Here is a 16412-nt window from a genome sequence, read left to right as displayed (position 1 = left end):
AAATTTGGAAACTGATGGTCTACATCTAGTTTGAATTGTACAGCCTCAGGGAGCCGTTCAAGTGAGGGAAAGACCCAAGCAATGGAGACTGTTTCTTCACTTTCAGTTTTTAGCCTTTCTTCATGCTCCCATTAACAGTAAATTTTTTTTTTTTTGTTTGATATTGTCTGATAAATACCAGTTCCTTTGTTTATGAAGCTGCTAGTTAACGTTGTCACCTGAATGCCTTCAAGTGATGTAACTAGGAGATCCGTTGACAGGATAGTATATCAAGTCAAGTAGATTCTGTTCATAGGTAGCATATCAACAGATCACTACAGAAGGGAAATTTCTGGTCTGCTGGTTTTGATTCTAGTTCATTACGGTGACTCCTTTTAGATGTTAAGGAACTGTGAGGTGCTGTAGTCTAACAAAGCTGATTATTAAGAGAGCATGTTTCAGTTAAATCTGCATTATTTGCATCTAAAACAGTTGGATTTAAAACAAAAATATATTTACTCAAATTTAGAAAAAACCCATCCCAGAAAGTCAATTGTCATGTAATAAAAATTCCTAAAAGGAGGATTTTTCAGACAAAGTAATGGTGTCTGGTTCTTCATTAGGGATGACTCTGATTATGTTTGACAGGATCTGCAGACTATCTTGTACAGAAATGAGGTCTTCCTGTAGGTTCTGTGTCTTTCAAGCATCACTTACGGCTTTTCCCTGTACCTCTCCAGCCTACACCTTTCTAGATATGTGCAGTCTACAGGTTATAGTCTTTTCCACTTATAATGGGTGAGTGATGTTAATGAGAGTATAAGGTTAGAAATGAGTAACACTCTATTCTGTAATATTCAAATTAATTTTTGTTTAAAATTATCATTAACTTGTTTTCTAAAGATACTAAAGCTTTATATTTTCATTAGGCTTAGGTTTGTGTGGTCAGCTGGAAAGGAAGGTTGGGGGGAGGTAGTCTGTACTGTAGTAGAAGAGACCAACTTACGTATTTTGCCATTTTGGAGGCTGATCCTGAGAGGTCATTACTGCTTCCTCTTTCCATTATGAACTGTAATATAAAATGCATTTTCAAGGAAATAGTGTCTTTGCAAAAGGTGTAAAATGTGTCTAGTACAGCATGAGCTGCTACGGTAGTGTGGTATTTCAGATCAAAATTTGTGTCCTGAATTTGCTGCCTCCTTCCTGTGGCAGCAGAACTGCAAGCAGTAGCTGAACTCAGCCTGCAGTGAAGAGCTTTCTTGTTTTACTCTTGTAACATTTTAAAAGGAAGTAAAATTTGCTAAGGTTTAAAAACATAATACAGCAAAACTAGATGGTCTTCCTTCAAAGGAAGACATTTGTTGGACCTTTCAATGTACTGCTGGGATAGTCAGGTGGTCTAGCGTTGTGCTTAAGGTTGCAGGATTGAAGCCTGAAGGGAAATATGAAAATAAGATAGTGTCCTTCATTAACATTAAACATCTGGAAATGGTTTGGGGTGGATGCTTAAAACAAAACCAAAACTTTTCTCAAAACTGTGCATGTGCACCGGCGTCCGCTGATCTAATATTCTACGTCCTCCTTGCTACGAGTGTTCACTGTGATCTCTGAAAGTCCTTATATGAATGGCTCTCAGATCACTTACAATAAGTTTAATGGCATAATCTTACTGAAGCAAGTATAGATGAAATGCCTATAAGTCTCATCCTACCTCTTTTTCAGTTGGAAGAAGGAGAAATCTTTGCTAAAATGGTGATAGACCTTGGCGAGGATGCTGGAGAGTCCCTAGCAAAGGGTTACCTGGCACTGGGCCTGACATATAGTCTTCAAGCTACCGATGGTGAGTTATCCTATTTGTCAAGTATGTTGTATGGAGAGCTGCTGTTCAAAGTCTTCCATGCAAGCAATAGAAATTTATTAGAAACTCTGCTTTTAGTGCTGAGTGGACATGAAAAACAATTGGATTGCAAGACAAATGGGGACCGTCACTTGCTCTTCTGTGGTAATAAAAGAGAACTTTTTAGGTAAAGGAAGAAACGCAAATCATTACTTAGCAGGTGATAATCTGACTGTAGCCAACAATGCTTGGTGTGCTTTACTTGAATATTTGTAATGTACTACTTTTACTTATTTACACAACAAAAAGTTAAACTTTCCATCTATTTTCATATTTTTGTCACCCACTCATAAATCACAAAGAAATACAGTCCAAGAACTGGAGTTCCTGGCATGATGCTGATTCCCCACAGAGATTCAACCTCTCTGTGATGTAATTTCTTTCTCTGCTTAGAAGTAAACAAGATAAAAATATCTACCTCACTGGTATATGTGGATGTTGACTAGATATAGACCACTAAATATAAGAAGTATTTTATTTTAATGCTGCTTGCTTGGGTTTTGAATGGTTGGATAATGGGGTTCTGTAGATTTGGTGCTTGGTAGCCAGAAGGGCTCGAAGTCCTAGTGTTTGGGAGAGTTCTAGCTCTGATCTTCATCAAGCTTACAGGTGGGAATGGTCTTTGTATCTTCGACTTCTAACATAGGTAGGCCTTCTACCATAGTGTTTTTTTTTAAAATAATGGTTGAGCCTAGTGTATTTCCTAATCAATTTGGCAGTAATCAGTTTGTCCGCATGCCAGCAATAGCTTCTCTGTCAGATGGGTCCCACAGAAATGAACCAACTTCTTTCAGCAAATGAGCCTGAAACAACGCTAAAATACTGTGTAGTATCATGGAAGTAAGCTGGCCTTGCAAGTTACACCAGAATTCTGCAAGGCACATGTATGAGGAAGTGGCTTGCACTCTTCAGTAGTGCAAGTTGATGTATGTTTTCAACCAGTCAAATCTGATCAGCTGTTCTCAGAGCTGCTTTCCAACATGGGAGGCTAACAGGCACTGTAGCTCTCTCCAGTTCTCCATTTCTCTGCCTTAGAATAGTTCCCTCTGGAAAGTTCATGTCAAGAAATGTATGTCCTTCCTAGCCTGAACTTTCTCATACATATATTTTTTTTAAGTTCATGAACCATTCAGTTCTGCTTAACTACCTAGCTTTTTAGGGCATTTTGCCTAGATTTTCTTTAAACTGTGCCTAAAGCTGTACAAGATCCTAGAAACTGTTTTCAGAGACAGGTTTTCTATGTTTGCTCATTATGATCTATTTGTTATCCTTAGCATGGAAAGAAGGTGATTTCTAACGAATGGAGTTGTAGAGGCATGGGCTGTACTCTAAAAATACTTTGGTGCAGCAAAATGCACATTGGAAACTTCTTTTCTGGAAGAGAAGTCTTCTCTGAGTTTTCAGGAGATCGGTTCAGATGTTGTAATAAGTGTCCTTTTTGCTGGATTTTTTTCTAGATTAGCATCTGATTTACGTTGTGAAACAGTGGAATATCTGCCTTCTCCTCATATCTCTAGCCTTTAAGTCAAGAGGGCCAGTCACTCAGTTATCTGAGGAAAATCTGAAGAGTGTATTTCCATCTTTCAGGTTATATTTTAATAAAATGGCTTAAGTCCTTTAAAAGCATACTTACAATGATCGTGAATATGGAACAGCATTTTACTAGAAAACATCAAATATGCACTAACAAGACATTTTTTCATTAGCATAGTTAAAAAATAGCTTATAAAGTGAGGAAGTAGAACGTGCTGAAAGGAAGATAGCCATTCCCCCATGTAATCCTGCCTCATACCGTCAATCTTGTTTATCATTGTGTTTATACTGGTTCATAATGACATATGCAGATACACAAACATCTGTGTATATATATGATTTCCATAACTTTCCACTTGACCTGACTTTCAGTGAGCCAGCATTTTAAATGGTAGCTAAGTGTTTCTCAGATGTTTGACCAATTGCCTTATAAAGCTTATAGCATTATATGAAGATGCCAAGGTTAGGCTTTCTTATTTAAAATATCCTTTTAGTAAATATTTCTCCTCCTGTGTGACAAAGGCACTGTGGAGTTGTATTAAAGCCTTTTCTTTGTGACCTGCAAAAAGCACTTGCTAAGAAGCGGATTCAGAAGAGAGAATCCTACTGAATGGCAATTCAAAGAACTTGTGCGAGCAATGGATAAAAAGTCCCCTCCCCTTATAACTATTAGATTTGCTCCTGGGTGAAATAAGACTTCCTGAAACTTATGCTGTGTAGCAGTATGTGTAGCTTCCTTCTTCTTAGTGTCTCATTACACGTTTCTTGAAATAAGTCTCATTGAAGTAGCTGAAAGATGTGTCCTCAGAGGAAGTCATTGCTGCTTTTGCCTCATTCTTAGAAGCACAAATCTCTTGTTCATACAGAATGTCTATCTATTGCTATGCTAAATTTTCTGCAGATCTGTTCCCAATGGGTCAATGTCAACAGCAATCCTTTCTCTTCCTCTTGTAGTTCCAGTTTTGACATAAGCTGTATCGTCAACTTTGCCTCCCTTAGGTCTGGTGAAGAATCCGCTGAAGACAGGGGAAGGTGAGATGCATTTAACAAAGGCTAAAGAGGGAAGACCAGGTTAAGAATACACTGTGAAATACAAGTGCTCTTCCTGTCTAACATCATCACCTCACATCTTGTGAACTCTTTGTAGATTTAACAGACCCTTACTCTTTCAGAGATGAGAGAGTATGCTGTATTTCTGTTTTCACTTAGAATTTTGATACAAGACTGTGGATCAGGGACTGAATTGGAAACTTTTTCTATCAGTCCTTGTGGATTTTATAAATAATCAGTATACTGACAGCACTAGCTAATGTTAAAAAAAAAAGGTAGACATTGCTTATTAGGGAACAAACCCATCATTTTTGCTTCTGGAGATAACAGTCAACACATGCAATCTTTAATTATAATTCTGGGTACTAAAACTGTACACCTTGCCATATTAGGCACCTTAACACAAGGGAATGTTTTCTTCTAAATTCATTATGTGCAAAAGGGTGCATGTGCATTTGTGTTTTAGTTTGGATTAGAAATGTGTGTTTGAAGTCCATCTCTCCATCATCCCCACTTCTTATATTGTGATTCACGTAATGGAACAAACTGAATTCTTTCCCATAAAACTAATGTGCTACATAAATAGACCTGATTATGCTGCAGCTGCTAATGGGTGTTCGGTCAGTGGGACAAGATTAGAACTAGACCCCTGTCCCCATGTTTGTAGCGTTGATGCTGATCCTCAGCAATAAGTGTTTCACTCCATGGATTCACACCTACTGTGCTGCACCTGCTTACTAACAGAGAACTTGTCCTGCCCTGTTTTCAAATGTGACTTCAGAGCTTCGTATTTTGGTGCCAACATGTTGCTGAAGATCCTGTTGACTTTTGGTAAGGCTTAAGCTCATTTATAAACCCAGAGTGCTTTAGAAAATAAACCTTGGGCTCCTAAGGTGGCATTTGCAAAAGTACTTACAGGAATAACCGCTGAAGTTTGAGAAACTTAAACTCCCCTGTACTCTCTGCCTTACTGTGGTCAGACTGCTTTGCATGTTATTTTAATCTAAGTAATAAGTCATACTGCATTTTAGTTGGTAGAACTGCGGCAACCATGCTCACAGTGGGTAAAGTTGGGTAGAGGCTGAAGAATTCATTAGTGCTGTCAACCTCAGAGAATGGAGCACAACTTTTAAAAGTTTAGTCAGACCCACCTAATTCTGTCTTCTTGGTGCAAGCTTTCCTTTGTCTGAAGTGAGAGCTTTTCTTCTTTGAACAATTCCAGGGGTAGGGCATCCACAACATCTCAGGGCAACCTGTTCCTGTGCCTCACCACCTCATAGTAAAGATTTTCTTCCTTATATCTAAGCTAAATCTTCCCTCTTTTAATTTAAAACCATTGCCCCTTGTCCTACCACTACAGGCCCTGGTAAAAAAAAAACCTTTCTCCATCTTTCTTATAAGTCCCCTTTAAGTATTGAAAGGCCACTATAAGGTCTCCCTAGAGCCTTCTCTTCTCTAGGCTGAACAACCCCAACTCTTTCAGCTCTCTCCATAGGAGATATGCTCCACCCTTTAACCATTTTTATGGCCCTCCTCTGGACCTGCTCTAACAGGTCCATATCCGTCTTGTACTGGGGGCCCCAGAGCTGAACACAGTATTCCAGGTGGGGTCTCATAAGAGCCAAGCAGAGGGGGAAAATCACCTCCCTTGACCTGCTGGCCAAGCTTTTTTGATGCATCCATCCCAAAATAAATTTTCATTGCTTTTTTTCCTAAACTATCTCTTTTAGCTGTAAAGGCCCTGTAAATGGCATGGTTAACTTGCAGCATCAGTCCTCAGTATTGTCAAACATAGATTTCAACATGTTTATCCAAGTCAGACACAAATCTAGAGATGGACAACCAAATTTCCTTCTTAGTTGTAGCTGAAGATGCAGTTCATATTGTGGGAGGTGGGACTCACATGCTGTTTCTCAGTAGTGCCAAAAGCCAAGCTGACTAGTTGTAATCACTTCAGTTCCATAACATATTTTGTGCTCTGACTACAAGCAGTCAAATGTCCTACCAGGTGGAACGTAAAAGTTCTCCCAGTTTTTCCATTTGATGTTTATTTTGGGGGGCAAATAGTAAAATGTCTTTCTCGATGTGTGGCATCTGCAGAACTGCTCTGTAACTTACATAAGGAACTTTGTGGTTTCCATGAGAAACAGAATCTGACGTATTTTTCTGGATTAATGTTCATAGCTGTGATCCAATACTTTCCAATATCTCGTGAAGTATTTCTGTGTTTACATCAATCTTGATTCTTTTAATTTTTTTCTAAATTTTCCTCCTCTGTTACCTCTTTCCAGTACTTGGCAATGGGCCTGAATACTAGATTTAAGCCTATTGAGAGTGAAGCATTTCCAGCTACTTCTAATAAATGCTGCATTTTGCACGAAAGTCCATGTCTTCAAATTCATACTTTAAACTGCAAATTTTTTGTTCAGTTTTTACTACTTAGAGTAGATTTTGTGCCATAAGCAATTTTTGATCTTTATGATTTGGAAAATCCTGAAGATTGCTGTTTCTCCCAGATGAACTTGCTGTTTGAAGAGCTGTTGGAAGATGTAGGAATAAAAAAGGTCTGATGACTGTAACTACTTTGGCAAAATAAATTGCTTGCAAAGTTTCACTCACTAGCATGTTGCAGAATCCAAAGAAATTGTTACCTTTGTACATCTTGGAAGAACACAACCCTTTCTTCTTAATAACTTTTAAGACTATTTGAATTTTATCTGCTTTTGTTGCTTAAGTGTATATTACTTACTGACTTTCTTTTCTGGAGCTTACACTGACTTGATATATGAAGTCAAATATATTCATAGGTGGATGTTTGCTGATGGATTAACTACTCATCGCTTTTGTGCTGTTGATCAGTGGCTCTCAAATGCAGGATAGGTGGAACAAGAAACAACTGTTATGCAAAATCTGAAAACTAAGAACCAGAAGAAGGCAGCCAATATACTTCTGTAAATTATCACTAGCTTTCCAGATATTTTGGATCTGAAAAAATCACGCTTCTCTAAAATCTTCCTCCGTTCCCCTTGCCCTTGATGACGATGATATCTTATGATACCCTGGCATAACAAGAACTTGATTCTTCTCCTCCTTTTATGGTTTTGGCTTAGGAGTTAATTTGCGCATTGAGAAGTGAGCGTAGTGGGGAGGATGCTTTGGTCAAGCAGTTAGAGGCACCAAGGAGGGCATTAGCAGCTAATACCACACCTGAAGTAGCTTAAAAGTCTGTTGTGGTCTCAAGGGAGGTGGTGTGTTGTCAAGAGTTTTGTCATAAAGCTGCAAATTTGGCTCCTGATATTCCCTGTTCAACCTGCAACACCCTCCTACGTGAAGATGGTGGTGGAGATGGTCGGTGTCTGAGTCAGAATATGCTGCTAGTTACTGCTTTTAGCATATACACCAGCCTGGCAGAGGGCCTGTTACACTCTTATCTAGTTAGCGTATGTCCCCTTCTCCTCCCAGACTCCTTCAGTGCCATATGTAAATAAAAAAATCTTCAGCATTTCAGACAAGGGAGTTGGAAGAGTCTTTAATAAAAATGAAATTGAGAATTCAGGTTAAAATACTGATTTTGTGCTGTTGTTTAAAAACAAAATGGCATATTTTTCAGCCATGAACACATGTACTACCAGACTTCCACAGTTTTTATGCTCCCAGTTTGAAATAATCTCTGCTTGTGTAACTATTTATTTATTTAAACTGAAACATTGAATTCAATACTTAAATGGCATTGTTATCTTGTCCAACAGCTACTCTGAAGGGCACTCAGGATGAATTAAACAAGAAAGCACTTCAGACTTTGGAGAGGTGAGTAGAAAACTTGTGGATACTTGCATTGTGTATTTCTTTGGATGAATTGAGAATAATTGTTGGGTTTAATATATTTTTTTCTTCTGCATAAGGCTTCCTTGCCTGAAAGCTTCAAAAGAGTTCAGTAGATTTCAGCAATAGCCTGTCAAAACCATTCCTGTGATAGCTAAATGCAGTGATAATTTGGTTGACTATCCAAGGTAAGAGTACCTGTTATGCTAAACAGAAATAACCTTAGCCCCAAATTAGCTGCAGTGAGATCTACAGTGCTGGGAGATGCAGCTTTCTCACATGATGCCAGCAGGCAAACGTGGAAAGCTAGTTTTGTCTCCATACCTGTGTGAAGCAAGCCTAAACTCCTATTGCCCTCATAGGGGGGAAGTACCTTCACCACCAGGGTTTAGGCTGCTATGGGGTGACCTGGCATCAGTGCACTTACAGGGGAGGGAAAGACTGCTGTCCTAATGAGTGTTTACATGAGCTGTTGTATGAAAAGGGGGCTGTGGAGCTAGCAGTACAAAGCAGTCACCACTCGCCTGTTCTTCACCACTGTATTTTGTGAGGGAGTCTGATCCAGTGGCTCTGCCCTGAAAGTACCTGTGAATTAAACTCCTCTGCAACTACATCTACCTCAAGTAAAACTGCTTGGGATAAAAATATTTTTTGTCAGTTCTGTTGTGGTAGAGAGGTGAGGTGTGACCTTCCTGACCCTGTTAAAACTAAGTTACACCACCTAAAATACACTAGGTGGTGTTCGGGCTGTTAACATAGTAAATGCAGATGCCTACAGACTTTAGATACCAACTAAATGGAAGCTTATGTGGTCTAAGTCTTGGGCTGAAGTATCTAATTCTGGGTTTGCTGTGGTCATAAATACATTACAAAAGTGAAGAAAATTTGAGTTCTCTGGTATCTCAAAGTATAGATGTAGCAGGTTGAACGTGTTACTGGATCTTAGCTGTTTTTCTGATGCTGAGCAAGGAGGAGTCCAGCATGTTCATCTTGCACTGGTTTTGCAGTGGTTGCAAGAGCATGTAGTAACCTGAAACTACAGATGTAATTCTGGATATTTACCCTATAAAGATCTGAAAGACAAAATTTTAAAACGCTGTTTATTCGGTCACTTTTTACGTCAGGAGTATACTTCTAGTCACACTAGTTCCTGGGCTCCAATGTAACACTTTCACTACTGCCTAATTTTGATGTAATTGTGGTGCTGCAGTGCTTTTAATCTGCTTGTATTTTTATACTTTGACCTTTCTTACTGGCTGTGGCTTGTTTTCATGGTATCTTAACTCTAATTAGGAAGCAGACAAGCTTCTAGCCGAACATTAGCTACTCAAACTTCACTCAACAGGGATGTTGTGATAGCGAGCTGGTTACTAGTGATTTCCTAAATGCCTGAGTTTGGTTTCTTTGGGTTTTTTTCTCTTCCTTATTTTTCACATGTTTTTAAAGTACATATATGATCTCTCATGCCATGATTTGGCCTGTATCCATCTTTGTAAGTGGCCTTTTCAGCTGGAAGATTGGATCAAATATTTTTCTAATACCTTTTGAGGAAACAGAACAGTAAAGTTAACAACCCTTTGTTTCTTTCCAAAAGCACCATTAATCTCTTCTCCCATACAGCCATGTGAACTTTCCCGTTATTTATTGTTGGAGAGGCTACTGGAGGTTTCACAGGCGGCTTGCCTTGTTCCAACAGCTTGGGGCAAAGCTGGATTCTGTCTTGTGGAGTCTTGTTTGGTTTTGGGGGTTTTTGTGTTGGTTTTGTTCTTGGGACTTTTTAGTTTGGGGTTTTTTTTGTTGTTGTTCATGTATTCATTTTTTCAAGTGGGGGGAAGAAATCAGTGACTTGACTTGCCTGTACTAATTGCACCTTGATGTCTTTGGGATTGCTTCAGAATCCTGGAGTACTACCTTTACTTGCAGAGTTACAGAACACATTCAGTCCATGATCTATAAAAGTCAACTCGAACAGCTTCTTGCTGACAGGCCAAGACAGCATTTGAGAGGTGGCTGCCATTAAAATGGTGTGTGGTTTGTTTCCTGAAGTAATTTATTTGTTTGTTTGCTTATTCTTAGCAAATGAGTAGCTTTGGCAGGGTTTTTAACCACCAGCCTTGTCAGCCTGTTGTTTCTCCCTCATAACAATGTTAGTCATGCTCGCTTTGGGCAGGGCGAAGCAGGTGCAGCCTTCCCTTGTGTCCTGGAACTCAGCCCAAAAAGAGGTCAGGAACATAGGTTGGTGATGAGGGACCTTTCTTCCTCTTCCCCATCTTTTCCTTGTGGAATGACTTCGCTGCCACAGAGCTAAGAGTGAGCTCTGTGGGTCAGTGAGGGGACAATCCTCTGGACCCTTGGCTGGGCTGCCAGGATGGCATAAGCCAGTGCCCAACATTGCTCGTAGGTTAGGTCCCCAAAACACTATCTTCATGTTGCATTGGTTAATGGCTTTTCTACAGGCTAGCACACTCAGACTGCAGTTTCATGCTTAGCATGGTCTGAGAAGAACAGTTCTACCCTGGTTGTCCATCCCTGTTCCCTGCCTTGCACAAGCCTGTGTGAAGGGCCTCCATATCTAGTTCTGGAGACACTGCAGCTTTCACTAGCCAAGGGATCACTGCAGTGTGCACTGTTGCCTGCTGTGGACTAGAAGGTAATGTCTAAGAGGTCCAAGCCTGAGAAGTAAGGAGCTTGGTTTTGGTCCAGACTCAGTTCCTGCCATCAAATCCTCATTCCTCCCTCAGTGTCTTCCCTTTCCAAATTTGGAGACTGCTGTCAACGATTAGACTAGAAGCTGCAGGGTGGAGGATGTTTTATGTCTTTGAACACCAGCTCACGTCATGGGCTCCTGTTTTTTAGTCCTCTACATGCTCATAGTCACAATAACAACAGAAACAATTATTACTTTTTTCAGTGTAACCTAACCCTCTCCTATCGTTTGAAAAATGGCAATATAAAAACAAGTTGGGTGAGTAACTCCCTCACCTAAATTACTTAAAATAATGCTTTAATGGGTTTGTCATGAGTTAAGAGCTACTTTCTCCATATCAGTAATCCAAGTTCCAAAACATTAAATGGCATTTAATGAAGGAGCATGTATGTTGTATTACATCCTGGCAGTTGTGTTTCTCATACTTGTTCCAGTGAACCTGGCTTAGCATTGATGTGCTGTTTGCCAGTTTTGGTGTACTCTCCTGTTACTGGACTAGTTTTCTGTAGGAGAGGGCTGGGTTTTGTTCTGTGCTTGCCTGTGACTCACAGCAGAGGAGTTCTGCAAAGTACAATCTAACAGTCATTTTTCTTTTTGTATTGTGTGGTCATCCTTAAAGAGCACGTGACTTGGCCCCGGAAGATCACCAAATCATTCTCTACCTATCACTGCAGCTGGCTCTTGTCAGACAGGTATGTGCAATGATTGGCAGCCACTGAGTTATGAGAGGGTGGGAGAAGGACAGTCCAATTGAACAAGACCCAGTCTTGCTAAACAGGGGTCCCTTCCTTCCTACACTGTAATAGAAAACAATCAGAAGATATTTCTGTAAGATATTCTTTTATTATTATTTTTAAACAATAATTCCATAGCATATAGAATGACCTTCCCTAGGGCATACATTCAGCTCTAAACTCATGAGCAGTGCTGTTCCCACTTGGAGCAACTTTGGGTGGGGTGAGCGAGGTGTGTTTATTCCTGTTCCCTGGGTATCATGCTGGGTCCTGCTGCAGGTCACTCCAAAGGCTCTCTCGTTACTGCCCAGTTCTGTATCATGCCAGATCGCATGCTGTCTGTACTGGGCATTGGTTTATTCCATACTTCGGCGCATTCAGCGTTAGGCTTTGGGTGTTGGAGCTCTGCAGTGAGTGGGATTAGTTGGCATTCGAATGCTGCTGCAGGTGTTAACTCATAAAAATTGGGCTGATCAGAAAACATGCTGCACTGCCTTTCAGAAAAAGCTTTTGGGCTGTGCTTTATTTTTCAGTCTTTTTTATAATTGGGGTGTGTTTTTATTTCTCTGTCCCTTCTGTTTAAACGCCAGCCTTTATTGGAACAGCCCCTATTTTTTAAATGCTTCTCTAGCTAGATTTGAAATTTCATCATCATAGTTTCCTTCCTTGGCAAGCTTTCTGCTTGCTGCAGTTTTTTCTCCTTAGTCTACACTACAGAGTCAAACAGTTGGGTCCTTCTTACTTTCCTGAGCTAATTAGGGAATGTGTGTGTTCATTAGGTTAGACTAATTGTTCCAAGAGAGCACACTCTTGATAATGTCACTTTTGTAACCCTTTCCTAATGAGAGCAATGTGTTGTGAGGAAGCCTACAATAAGAAAGGATAATTAAAATGGCTTATTTAACTTTCTCATCTGCCTACTGGCTGCTTTATGATGCAGTTTGCAGGTCTTTCATTTAAAGAATATCCAGCTATCCTTTTCTCTCTCACAGCATTTGTCTCTTAGAGACATTGTCTGATCTGCTGCCTCTTCTGCTTCTTGCCATGAGTAAAAGCATTACAGCTTTTCAGCTATTATTCTTAAAAATAAAATCAAGATTTTTGTGGTCATTGGTTCTTTGTTGTTTTCACTGTTATTGATCCACTACATTTTAACTCATTATCCTTTCTTTTTTCTCCAGTTGTAGCCTATCTTTACAATGTTGTTTTGTATGTCTCATTTCATCATTTCCCTTCCCTCCTGTTCTTTCCATTCAGTCTCTTGTCCCCATATTGACTTTCCTTTGTCTACCTCACCTGTGTATTTTCATGCTTGATGTTCTGCCAGTCACCCTTGCTACCATAGATGTGTGATCTAAGTGTGTTATGTAGCATGAGCCTGACCCCTGCAATGCTGCTCCTGCTCTTCTCCATCTAGTGAGATATAAATCTTTAACACATGCTTGGAGAGAGAGGAGATACCTGAAACATCTTTATTTTCAGACTGCTGTAAAATGTCCTACTCTTTTGCCAGTTTACTTAATGATAAACATTTGGTAATGCATTTTTAATATCCTTAATTATTTAAAGTATCTAATATATTCTCTTTCTGATTAACTGAAAGATAAATGATACCTTTTTTGACAGATTGCATTACCTATTGAATGTCACAGTTAGGGCTTCATCAGGTGATGCTACAGTATCAACAGATCAGGCCATTCCTACACAGTAGGCTATAATATAATACCTAAACGTTATTGTCAACAAATAGGCCTTTTTGTTTCCATAGTCAGGGTCAATAAATGAGGTAACCTTGCTCACCACTGAAAAATCTAGGTATCAGCTTGCATAGATAAGAGAGCATTTTCATGGAACAAAGCAGGAGAGGCAGCTGACCGGTAGAGTGCCAAACAAAGTTGGAGCAATTGATCTTCCTTGGAAGACTCTGTAAAATATTTCCAATAGCACTTTTCTCTGTCAGCACTGGGCAAGGGAGAAGGGAAATGGAAAAGCATAAGCTTCCCTCTGACACACAATGAGGACATGAAAAGAAGAAGAATGGTTATAAAAGGTTTTTGCGGAGTTGGCAGTTGAAAACCACCAGCAACCAAAATGAAAGATGATGATGATGTGCTTTGTGCTTATGTTTGTGTGTGTGGCTCTGTGTCTTAAAGACCACTGGGGTCACTGGGAGGACTCCAGTGACTCCTGGATGCTCTAGGTCAGACCCACAGCATTTAGGGTGGATTTTTCAGTAAAATACAGAGCAGGATGCCCCCTTCTGTAAGGACACGGTCTTAATCGGGTTTTCCCCCAAAGTTGAAGTGCCAGGAGGCCAAGGTCACTATTTGCTGTGGTGGTTATCTCCACCTGCAGCACCTGGCTGGCAGCCAGCCGAGCGGATGGACAAATGACTTGTAACTCGCAGCTCCTGGTGGCTGGTTCGGCTCCTTCTGTTTCTGTGGTAACAGCATTTGGATCAGAAAAAACAAGGTAGAATGAACATTTTAAAGCTCGCTGATTTTAATGCCTTGCCTTGTTTTTTAGCAGGCCAGTTTCTATGGAAATGACTCCAGAGAGTCAGCGCTCCTGTTACTTTTATGTGCTGGTTCCCTTCTCATTTTGGGTGGTGCTGTTGTTTTTGACCTTGAATGCCATGTAAATCAGTATCGGATACATAAAAACAACATATGGGGGTTTTGTTCCATTTTAATACTTGATTTGGTTTGACCTTTCTTTGCATGAAAATAGGAAGGGAAAGACAGCCAGGGGCCAGCAGCTGAGAATTAGAGGTCTCACTTATCACTTTCATCTGTGGGCTGCCGACAGACCTGAAGTTTCAAGTGGCAATATCCAAAAAACACCTACTGCCTTCCAGAGTGTCTCTATGTAAAAATAAGATAAATGTTGGTTAAGACACCAGAGAAAATATTTCAGCTGTTTTCTCCACAGTTTTTATTTTGGTTTCAAGAAGGCGAGACTGCTGTCTTTTCTTTGCCCCAGGAGAGCTCTGTTTTAGTAGGTATCAAGAGGTGCTTCTTTCAGTGACTGCTGGATGTGGGTTGTTCTGGTCTGTGCTTCTCCCAGACCAGCTAGTGCCTCCTCTGCTGAACAGCAACATGCAGCTTTTCTGTCTAGGTCCTGGCCTAGATTTTTCTGGTGATCAAAACCAGCTTGTAGTAAGAATTCACTAATAACTTACAGATATGTCTGTGCCTGCTTTCCTGAAGTACTAGTGAACTGCAGCAAGTCCGTTTTCAATGGAAGCTCCTGCCAGTCAATAAAGCTTTCTCCTTTCTATAATCCCTGTGCTATAAAAAGAGATGGGGAGGATAGTTTTAATGGTTAATTAACTGTTATTCACAACTGATGTGAAATTATAAGGCCTGAAAACTCTTGTTATGAGATCCTATTTCATTTACCATTCTAAATATGCAAGTGCCTTTTACAGTTGGGAATTACTTTTAACACTGGTTCTGTTTTCCTTTTTATTCCTACAATAGTAACATCCCAGCATTGTTTTTAAGGGAACATATAGAATTATTGAAACAAATCCTATTATATAAGAGGCAGCCTAAACAATCCATATTGTAGCATTATTTTGGTAGTGCTGCAAGATGCTATTTCTGATTTACTGCAGTATCTTTGCTTCCTAATCAGTGTGATCTGAATATACCTGTGTGCCATGCAGAACATGTGTAGCATATTTATTAACAGAAGGATGAATCAGAGAAGGGTAGCATCTTCTAATTGCAGGTTCCACTTGAACTTGCAGTCCAGCTGAAATAAGATTACTTTAAAGCGCAGTACTTGTAAGCAATTTCAACTGGCAACTTACCTCTGATACAGCCCTGAAGTTTCAGGGTGCCATCTGGGCTGCCAGCTTCCATCTTTCTCATATTACATAGTTACTTATTTACTTAAGTTGTGGCATCTGTCAATAGATTGATGATCTCTGGTTTTCAAAAGAAGTTTGTGCTAAGTGCTGCCAAATATCTCGTTGTTCTTATTATAGAAATTTAGTTTGTATTTTGTTGCACCTGGTCTGTTGCAGGTTGTTGTTTTATATAATGCTTCCCATAAAGGAAGAGAGTCTCTTCATGTTATTAAAGGGTATATTTTTCTTACCTGTGTTTTGCCCACTGTTTCTAATTATGCAGCAGTACTGTGTAGACTACTAATGGTGTTACAGCACTAAGGAATCTTTTTGGGCTCAAGTTAAACAATCAGGTGTCAGAGAAGCATGATTAGCTTCCAAAAACAGCCATTGTCTCTGACTCCGATGGTGCTAGAGGGAAGCACTGAAATGAGATGTAACCACTGCAAGCCCTATGCCACAGAACAGGGGAAAATTATTTTAGATTATGTCTTCCAACAGTTTGTGGCTGCCTGTTCAGCAGGCACAGGTTTACAGGAGCGACCACAACTGTCCTCTGTGCTGTTTTATTTCATGTACGTTGCAACAGAGTCAGAGATGTTCTTTGATAGCTGGCCTCTTTTAAGGGTATGAACTTGCAGTTGTGTGATTGCTGGACATTTGCACATATGAAGCAAAGTCTAAGTGACTTAGCTAGCATGTTCACGTGCAAGTAAGGTCAAGTATCCTTCCAGTTTCTAAGTCAGTCAGTAAAGACACTAGCTGCAAGTGTTATTCTTCGTCTAGTTCATACTAGCAAATTAGGATCACCTTCTCAAGTCTTTGAATAGAATT

At 39.9% G+C, this 16412-nt stretch overlaps 1 protein-coding gene across 3 annotated transcripts in view; it reads left to right on the top strand.

Annotated features, from left to right (window-relative positions):
• The window catches only part of TTC7A (tetratricopeptide repeat domain 7A), a 184806-nt gene that overhangs the window by 66341 nt on the left and 102053 nt on the right, over positions 1-16412 (top strand). For 2 of the 3 annotated variants that reach the window (XM_064446062.1, XM_064446063.1), the window contains 3 exons: positions 1702-1819; positions 8209-8266; positions 11608-11680. In XM_064446062.1, coding sequence (XP_064302132.1) covers positions 1702-1819; positions 8209-8266; positions 11608-11680 — 249 coding nt within the window. The remainder of the gene's footprint in view (positions 1-1701; positions 1820-8208; positions 8267-11607; positions 11681-16412) is intronic. The other variant, XM_064446061.1, reaches the window with a different exon arrangement.

This window comes from Phalacrocorax carbo, chromosome 3 (assembly GCF_963921805.1).
Source record: "Phalacrocorax carbo chromosome 3, bPhaCar2.1, whole genome shotgun sequence".
NCBI lineage: Eukaryota > Metazoa > Chordata > Aves > Suliformes > Phalacrocoracidae > Phalacrocorax > Phalacrocorax carbo.
Note: the sequence above shows the minus strand (reverse complement) of the source record. Positions and strands in the feature narration are given on the sequence as shown.